The 10,352-nt window shown below is 44.9% G+C and overlaps 1 protein-coding gene across 1 annotated transcript in view; it reads right to left on the bottom strand.

The window, feature by feature from the left end:
* Nucleotides 1-720: 720 nt before the first annotated feature.
* The window catches only part of LOC143276610 (bile acid-sensitive ion channel-like), a 237,506-nt gene continuing 227,874 nt past the window's right edge, over nucleotides 721-10,352 (bottom strand). Inside the window, exons 9-11 of the mRNA XM_076581220.1 lie at nucleotides 7,811-7,943; nucleotides 2,519-2,622; nucleotides 721-896 (exon numbers count right to left, since the gene is read on the bottom strand). Of these exons, the coding sequence (XP_076437335.1) occupies nucleotides 739-896; nucleotides 2,519-2,622; nucleotides 7,811-7,943 (395 nt within the window). The 3' untranslated portion in view covers nucleotides 721-738. The remainder of the gene's footprint in view (nucleotides 897-2,518; nucleotides 2,623-7,810; nucleotides 7,944-10,352) is intronic.

The following is a 10,352-nucleotide window of genomic DNA, read 5'->3' as shown; positions in this document are numbered from 1 at the left end:
GTGTGTGTGTGTGTGTGTGTGTGTGTGTGTGTGTGTGTGTGTGTGTGTGTGTGTGTGTGTGTGTGTGTGTGTGTGTTTGCTGGAGCGCTAAAAAGCTAAGAAAGCCGAAGCCCTAAAGGTCATCGCACACGTGTTGTGTGTGCGCGTGTGCCGGGGCGCTAAGAAGCTAAGGAATACGAAGTCCTAAGGGTGACAGCACATGTGTTGTTGTGTGTGGAGCACTAAAAGGCTAAGGAGTCCACAGGGCCATTTTGCACACGTGTTATCGTCTGTGTGTGGAGAGCTAAGAAGTTCATGTCCGAAGTTCTAAGGGTGACCGCACACGCGTTATCCGTGTGTGTTTGGAACACTAAGAAGCTAAGGTGTCCGAACTCCTAAGGGTTACCCCACACATGTTGTCCGTGTGTGCGTGGAGCCCTAAAAGGTCCGAAGTCCTAAAGGCTGTGTGTGTGTGTGTGTGTGTGTGTGTGTGTGTGTGTGTGTGTGTGTGTGCTGGAACCCAAAGTCCGAGGTCCTATAGGTGACCACACACATGCTGTCCGCGTGTACGTGGAGACCCTAAGAAGTCCGAAGTCCTAAGGGTGACCACACTCATGTTGTCCCGTGTGTGTGTGTGTGTGTGTGTGTGTGTGTGTGTGTGTGTGTGTGTGTGTGGAGGGGAGGGTAGGGGGTGGGGTGGGGGGGGGGGGGTATGCCGGATCGCTAAGAAGCTCAACAGGAGTCCCGGAGTCTTAAGGGTCACTGCACGTGGTTGTTGGAATGGGCGAAGGAGCGTCGCGCGTCGTCGCTGAAGAGGCGTCTACCCCGGGTGCAGAGGAGGAAGATGAGCTCGCACATCTCGGCCACAGTCACCAGGCTGAAGCCCATGAAGAGCCCCACCTGGCCACCGATGGATCCTGCAGGCACACAATTCAGGTTTGTCATCCCCGATGAAAAATGAAAGCAGAAGAAGAAGAAGCAGAAGGAGAAGTTTCAGTTTCAGTAGCTCAAGGAGGCGTCACTGCGTTCGGACAAATCCATATACGCTACACCACATCTGCCAAGCAGATGCCTGACCAGCAGCGTAACCCAACGCGCTTAGTCAGGCCTTGAGAAAAAAAAAGAAAAAAAGAAAAGAAAAAAAGGTGAATAAATAATAGATAAGCGTACATAAATAAGTAAACAAATAAATAATTAATAATTATAATATATACAAAAGGGGTAGTAGTAATAATAAATAAATAAATAAATAAATAAATAAATAAGTAAATAAGGAGAAGAAGAAGAAGAAGAAGAAGAAGAAGAAATTTCAGTTCTCCGGTTTCAGTTTCTCAAGGAGGTGTCATACGTCCATATACGCTACACAAGAACCGCTAGGCAGATGCCTGACCAGCAGCACAACCCAACGCGCTTAGTCAGGCCTTGATTGCATGCACACACACTTGTGTACCTATCAGAGTAGATTTCTTAAACATAATTTTGCTAGATGACAAACGCTTGCGTTGCCAAGTTCGTGCTGCACACAGGATCTCGATTTATCGTCTCATCCGAATGACTGACTACGCGCTCAGTTTGATTTTCCAGTCAAACTTGGGAGAAAGGGCGAGAGGAATTCGAACCCCGATCCTTACGGATACTATATTATAGGTAGATAAGCGTCATAATCATTCTACCACCTTCCTCCTTTTATGATACACTTAAAAAAAAAAACAGGTAAGGCCAAAGACGAGACAGACAGAAATACGATGGTGACAGACAGACAGACAGACAAAACAGACAAAAAATCACGCATCAATATCACCTATCCAGCAAGCACCCAAAAGAATTCCCAGACACCTGTGCTATGGTAGTGACGACAAGAGCAAAGAAAAAAAACCCAGCTACAGCTACAGACAGACAGAAAGACAAAGGTGAACACACACACACACATACACACACACACGCACACACAGACACACACACACAGAGGAAGAAAGCATCATTTCACTTTCTTTCTTAGCAAACCCTCCCTAGGAATTCACGGGCACCTGTTCCAGCCATTGCGGTGACGTCAAGATACAGAGACAGGAAGTCAAAGATGAACACACACACACACACACACACACACAGAGGGAGAGAGAGAGAGAGAGACAGACAGAGACAGACAGAGACACAGACAGATACAGAGAGACAAGAGACAGACAGAGACAGAGAGACAGACAGACAGAGACAGAGACAGACAGAGAAAGAGACACAGAGAGACAAATACAGATACATAGAGACAAGAGACAGACAGAGACAGAGAGACAGACAGAGACAGAGAGACAGAAAGACAAGAGAGACAGAGACGGAGACAGAGACACAGAGACAGAGAAAGAGACAGAGAGAGACAGAGACAGACAGAGGGAGAGAGAGACAGAGAGAGTGAGAGAGACAGACACAGAGACAGAGAGACAAACAGAGACAGAGACAGACAGACAGAGAAAGAGACAGAGACAGAGAGACACAGAGAGACACAAACGACATGAAAAAACAACAACACGTCAATCAATTCACCCACCTAGCAAACCTTCCAAGGAATACACGGGCACCTGTTCAATGGTGGTGACGATGGGGTCTGGGAAGAACAGGTGAAGACTCGTCACCCCGTACGGCATATTGGCACTGCAATGATGGGGGGCAAGAGAGACAGAGAGTTAATGATAATAATTAAGTCAAGTCTCCACACTCAGCTCTTTCAAATCTGGCCTTCATAAAACCCCCACCTCTTCCCCCAAATAGCCTCCCTTTCCTGCCTCTTCATTTGTCTTCAGTTTCTCCAGTTTTATAGAGTTATGCATGCGTGTGAATGACTGGTGCGTGAATGAAAGCGCTTTGATTTGTCTCTGCACAAGATTCAGCGTTGTATAAATGCCATTCTTCTTCTTCTTATTATTATTAATGATAACGATAACAATAATGATGACAATGGATATTGATATAGCACACTATCCAAAATTCCACACACACACACGCATCCGCCCCAAACCCCAGTATTTCGTCGATACTCCGTCAGCATTGCCACGAATGATTGAAAACCTCTCCTGTCTTCTTGCGTGCGCGGCGCATACGGATGTTTTCGAAAGTTGAAACGAGGAGAGAGCGATCATTAGATTTTAACCCCAACCCGTTGAAGGGAGATAAATTGAAAGCAAGCTCCCGCGTAAAAGCATCGTGCAGAATATTTGTCTCCCTTGGATTGAACGGCACGTTAAAAGAGAGAGTGGCGCAGATCAAACAAACGAGGTTGTTTATCAATATTACTATCGTTGTTGTTCTTATTTGTTGTTGTTGTTGTTGTTGTTGCTGTTCTTCTTCTTCTTATTATATTATGTGGAGTGTTGGACTAGAGGTAAGGCGTCCGTCTAGGAAGCGAGAGAATCAGAGCGCACTGGTTCGAATCACACCCGCAGTCGCCAGTATTTTCTCCCCCTCCACAAGACCTTGAGTGGTGGTCTGGACGCTAGTCAATCGGATGAGACCATAAACCGAGGTCCCGTGTGCAGCATGCTTTTAGCGCACGTAAAATAACCCACGGCAACAAAATTCTGTGGAAAATTGTATTTCGACAGGAAAACAAATAAAAATGCAGGCAGAAAAAAACAACAAAAAAAACACGAAAAGAAGAAAATGGGTGGCACTCTCAGTGTAGCGACGCGCTCTCCTTGGGGAGAGCAGCCCGAATTTCACACAGAGAAAACTGTTGTGACAAAAAGAGTAATACAAATACAAATCATCATTATTATCAGTATTACTGTTATCATAATCATTATACTGACTACCACCACCCCGAAGAACAAGTGAGCACGCCCCTCGGAGAGCCAGTCAGGACTTTCCCCCACCCGACATCAACCAGGACACATCGAGGACTTCCCCTCACCCGACATCAGCTACAACACAACCAGGATTTCCCCCCACTCGACATCAGCCAGGACACAACCAGGACTTCCCCCCACCCGACATCAGCCACGACACATCCAGGATTTCCCCCCACCCGACATCAGCCAGGACACAACCAGGACTTCCCCCCACCCTGACATCATCCACGACACATCCAGGACTTCCCCCCACCCGACATCAGCCAGGACACAACCACGACTTCCCCCCACCCGACATCAGCCACGACGCAACCAGGACTTCCCCCCACCCGACATCAGCCACGACACGACCAGGACTTCAACCCACCCCAACGGAAGGCAACCAGGACTACACCCCAAACAGGACATCAGGACCAACGCCTCGACCACGCCATCCTTAACGGAGAAGGAAAGACCAGTCACTGATAAACAAGGTCTTCTTCTTCTTCGTTCGTGGGGTGCAACTCCCACGTTTACTCGAGTGGGTTTTTACATGTATGGCCGTTTTTTTTGTTTTTGTTTTTACCCCGCCATGTAGGCAGCCACAGTCCGTTTTCGGGGGTGTGAATGGAATGTCGGGTGTTTTCTTGTTTCCACAACCCACCTGACGGAGACGTGCGTATTTGATCTTTAATTTTTAAAATTTTATTAACAAAAAAAAAAAAAAAAAAAAAAAAAAAAAAAAAAAAAGAAAAAAAAAAAGAAAAAAAAAAGAAGAAAAAAAAGAAGAAAAAAAAGAGTTATTTTCTCAAGGCCTGACAAAGCACATTGGGTTACGCTGCTGGTCAGGCATCTGTTTGGCAGATGTGGTGTAGCGTACATGGATTTGTCCGAACGCAGTGACGCCTCCTTGAGCTCTGATTTTCTGCTTGCGTGTACACACGAAGGGGCTTCAGGCACAAGCAGGTCCGCACATATGTTGATCTGGGAGATGGGAAAAATCTCCACTCTTTACCCACAGGGCGCCGTTACCGAGATTCGAACCCGGGACCCTCAGATTGAAAGTCCAACGCTTTAATCACTCGACTATTGCGCCCGTCGGAGCAAGGTCATAAGGTACAGATCGCCAACCTGCCGAACTACAGTATCATAAACTCACCACTACAGTATTATTAGTATTATTGGCGATATTCAAAATGTTCTCACGCTTGTTGATGGTGATGATGATGATGATGATGATGATGATGATGATGGTGATGATGATGGTGATGATGATGATGATGATGATGATGGTGGTGATGATGATGATGATGATGGTGATGATGATGATGATGATGGTGATGGTGATGATGATAGTGATGGTGATGATGATGGTGATGATGATGATGATGGTGGTGGTGATGATGATGATGGTGGTGGTGATGATGATGATGATGATGATGATGATGATGGTGATGATGATGGTGGTGGTGATGATGATGATGGTGGTGATGATGATGGTGGTGATGATGATGATGATGATGATGGTGATGATAAGGAGGATGGTGATGGTGAGGAGGATGGTGATGATGATGGTGATGATAATGATGATGATGATGATGGTGATGATGTGATGATGATGATGATGATGATGATGATGCTGGTGGTAGTGATGATGATGATGATGATGGTTATGATGGTGATGGTGATGATGATGGTGGTGACGATGATGGTAGTGATGGTGTGATGATGATGATGGTGATGGTGATGATGCTGATGATGGTGGTGATGATGTTGGTGATGATGCTGATGATGGTGGTGATGATGATGGTGATGATGATGATGATGATGATGATGATGAATGCTAGTCAAGAAAATTTTACCCCAGTTTTATTCCCCTCCGGCTCCTTTTACCAAACAAGTCAATAACAATGCTCTCCTTTCGCTTGCCTACGTTGGTGACGGAATAAAAGATGAACATAACCCCCCCACCCCCCCCCAAAAAAAAACCCCACCGATGCGAATAGTCATTTACCGTTTACAGTTCGTTTCAGCTTCTAAATTTACGATTAAAAAATAAGAGAGAGAAAAAAAAAGAATAGAATACAGATGAACAAAGAAAAAGGAAGAGGAAGAAGAAGAAATTGAGCAAATAATCCGGACAAAAACAAAAACTTAAAACGAACAAAAAAAACACACAAACAAAACAACCCCCCCCCCACCTCCCCGCAAAACAACACCAATCCCCTCCCCCGACCCCCCCTCCCTCCTCGCCCCACCCCCCCCACACAAAACCAGGAACCGTAATTATCACAGACACTGTTTAACCATAATGACTTACATATTCTATTCCCCTCCACCCACGCACCCCCCCACCCCCCTATTCCCCCCACCCCTCCAAAAAAAAAACCCCACTTGTTCCATCCATTATCACAATGATGTTTGCTTAAAAATAGAAAGAAAAAAAAAAAGCAAAAAAAAAAAAAAAAAAAAAAAAAAAAAGCTAAAGGCTATTTCTGTCCAGCGTGTTCTGTTCTATGTTCTGCTCTGCTCTGCTTTGCCGATTATGTGCTTGCTGATCGACTGACATCTGATGTGGATGATCAGTTGGATATCCGATTCTCCTCTCCTCCCACCCCCCTTCCAAACCCTCCACCCCCCCCACATCATCCCCCGCCGCGAAAAAAAAAAAAAAAAAAAGAAAAAAAGAAGAAGAAAAGAGTTGCCAACAAGTTGTCTATTTGCTGAGTCTTAAGCCGAGAACGGCACACATTTCATTAGAGCAATTTCCTGCTGCGATCAACCCCTTTGTTTATCTTCCATTATTTGTGAGTTTGTTTGTTTGTGTTTTTTTTTTTTTTTGGTCTCCATCCCAGATCTCATGGTGCGTGGTGTGTGACAGCGCTGCTCAACAACATGGACAACGAGTCTCGATGCCTTCGGAAAAAAAAAAAAATCACACACACACACACACACACAATAACAACAACAACAAAACAAAACAAACAAACAAAAACAAAACAACAAAAGCAAAGCAAAACGTTGTGCTCCAGCAATAGCGGACAGCAATCCTAGCTAATGTAATATAACACCCTACTCAATCTTTACAAGCGAAATTGATGGGTTGTTGGTCCCGTCCATTCTCGGCTCAGTGCTCATAACTTTTTTATTTAACTTATTTAGGTATTCATTATTCAATCAATCAACCAACCAACCAATCAATCAATGAATCAGTCAATATATATATATATATATATTATAATTATATAATAAAAAAAAAACAATATCTATATCTATGTATATGAGTGATAGCCCGAGTAAGACAGGCCCACAAACCCCGGAGCACATCCTGCAGTCCTGCCCCCTGTATCAAGATGCACGGACGCAGCAGTGGCCCTATGGAACCACACTGGCAGAAAAGCTCTGGGGCACCAAAGAAGATCTCATCAAGACCACCACCTTCATCTCCAGCATAGGACTGCAAGTCTGAGACCATGATCACGGGGAACGCAGAAGAAGAAGAAGAGTGATGGCCTAGAGGTAACGCGTTCGCCCAGGAAGCGAGAGAATCTGAGCGGACTGGTTCGAATCACGCCGCCAGTCGCCAGTATTTTCTCCCCCCCTCCACTAGACCTTGAGTGGTGGTCTGGACGCCAGTCATTCGGATGAGACGATAAACCAAGGTCCCGTGTGCAGCATGCTGTTAGCGTTCGTAAAAGAACCCACGGCAACAAAAGGGTTGTCACTGGCAAAATTTTGTAGAAAAAAAACCCACTTCGATAGGAAAAAACAAATAAAAACTGCACGCAGGAAAAAGATATATAAAAAAGAAAAAAAAAGAAGAAAGAAGAGTGGCTCTCTCAGTCTAGCGACGTGTTCTCCCTGGGGTGAGCAGCCCGAATTTCAACAGAGAAATCTGTTACAAAAAAAACCAAAAAAAAATCTGTCTCTCAATCTATCTACCTAGCAATCTATCTATCTGTCTGTCTGTCTATCTATCAATCTATCTATCTATTGCTCCTGGGCAACGTACTCACAGCATAGGGTTAGAGTTGAACATGGAAGTGGTACGGAAACCTGCGTAGGACACTCCAGCACTGAAGACACTCTGCCTACACGGCATGGGGCACTGGCATCTCTCCTCTGCTGTTCCTCCCCCATAGTGCTTGGCTGGCAGACAGAGAGGGGGGTGTGGGGGTGTGGGGGTGGAGATGAGATGATGAAAGAAAGGAACGCGATTCTTCTTCTTCTTCTTCGTTCGTTCGTGGGCTGCAACTCCCACGTTCACTCGTATGTACACGAGTAGGCTTTTACGTGTATGACCGGTTTTTTTATTTTTTATTATTTTTTTTACCCCGCCATGTAGACAGCTATACTCGGTTTCCGGGATGTGTGCATGCTGGGTGTGTTCTTGTTTCCATAACCCACTGGACGCTGACATGGATGACAGGATCTTTAACGTTACGGTATTTGATCTTTTGCTTGCCGTATACACACGGAAGGGGGTTCAGGCACAAGCAGGTCTGCACGTATGTTGACCTGGGAGATCGTAAAAATCCCCACCCTTTACCCACCAGGCGCCGTTACTGAGATTCGAACCCGGAACCTTCAGATTGAGAGTCCGAAGTTTTAACCACTCGGCGATTTCGCCCATCCGGAACAGGATAAAAAAGAAATTAAAAGAAAAGACAGGTGAGTGAACCAATTTAGAAAGAAAAGAAAAGGATATGGTAAGGTGGGTTAAGTAAGTAGGTAAGTTAAGGTAAAGGTGAAGGTAAAGTGACCGTCTGGTAAGGTAAGGTGGGTTAAGTAAGTAGGTAAGTTAAGGTAAACGTGAAGGTAAAGTGACTGTCTGGTAAGGTAAGGTGGGTTAAGTAAGTAGGTAAGTTAAGGTAAACGTGAAGGTAAAGTGACCGTATGGTAAGATAAGGTTGTGGAAAGTAAGGGAGGGTAAAGTTGGGTAAAGTAAGGTAAGGTAAGGTAAAGTAAGGTAATGTAAGATTGGGTAATGTAAGGTAAGGTAAGGTAAAGTTGGGTAAAGTAAGGTAAAGTAAGGTAAAGTAAGGTAAGATAAGGTAAGGTATCGTAAAGTTGGATAAAGGTAAGGGAAGGGAAGGTTGGGTAAAGTAAGCTGAGGTAAGGGAAGGTAAGGGAAGGTTGGGTAAAGTAAGGGAGCGTAAAATTGCGTAAGGTAAGGTAAGGTAAGGTAAGGTAAGGTGAGGTAGGGTAAAATGTAACGGAGGTAAGGGAAAGTAAGGTAAGGTAAGGTAAAGTATGTCAAGGTAATTCATGGGAAGTAATCTTGGGGGAATATAAGGTAAAGTAAGGTAAGGTAAAGAAAGGGAACTAAAGCGATGTAAGGTAAGGCGTGGTAAAGTTAAGCGACATAACGTAAATGAAAGTAAGGTATGGAAAGGAAAGGTAAGGAAAGTAAAGTAAGAGCAGGTGGGTGAAGGTAATATAATGTAAATAAAGACGTGGTAAGGGAAAGCAAGGTAAGGTAAAGGTTAGGTAAAGTAAGGGAAAGAATTTTTGAAATAATGATAGCATAGAATATAAAGAATAGATAGATAAAATTAATGAGCAAATCCATACAAAGTTAACAGATCGATAAACGAACAAATAAACAAAGAATGACTAACTAACTAAGTAACTAATTAACTAAGTAAGTAACTAATTCTATACAAGAATAAATGAATAAGTAAATGAATGAGTAGGCTTATGAATGATTAAACAAAGAAAGAAAGAAAGAAAGAAAGAAAGAAAGAAATAGAGCAAACAAACAAACACACGGCATCTCAGGTCAGAGAGACCTTGCGACGCTGGAAACGGGGGCGTTATGATGATAAACAGTCCCATCTGGCGCTCAAAGGGATTCTTTGAAAAGAGGCAGGTATCTCCTAAACTTCCTGCTCCTCCTCCTCCTCCTCCCTCTCCTCCTCCTCTACCCAGTCCCTCTCCCTCCTTCTCCTCCCCTCTCTGTGTTCCACCCTCTCCGCCTAAACTTGCCCCCCCCGCCCATCCATCCATCCACACATACATCCTGTAGTCTTCATCACTGTTATGTTCATCATCACCACCGCCTCCACCACCATCATCATCGTCATCATCACCAGCAGCAGCACCACCGCCATCATCACCCCCCCCCGCCACCGCCTTCATCGTTATCATCACCACCACCACCACCACCACCACCGCCAGCATCATCATCGTCATCATCACCACCACCACCGCCATTATCATCGTCATCACCACCACCACCTCCACCAACATCATCGTCATCACCACAACCACCACTATCATCATCATCGTCATCATCAGCACCACCAGCACCTCAACCATCACCACCACCACCACCACCATCATCATCATCGTCCATCATCATCACCACCACCACCGCCACTATCGTCATTATCATCATCACCACCACCATCATCATCATCATCATCTTCACCACCACCACCACCACCACCACCATCATCATCATCGTCATCACCACCACCACCACCATCATCATCATCACCACCACCACCACCACCATCATCATTGTCATCACCACCACCACCGCCAACATCATCA

This window comes from Babylonia areolata, chromosome 32 (assembly GCF_041734735.1).
Source record: "Babylonia areolata isolate BAREFJ2019XMU chromosome 32, ASM4173473v1, whole genome shotgun sequence".
Taxonomy (NCBI): domain Eukaryota; kingdom Metazoa; phylum Mollusca; class Gastropoda; order Neogastropoda; family Buccinidae; genus Babylonia; species Babylonia areolata.
This window is presented reverse-complemented; position numbering and strand designations above follow the sequence as displayed.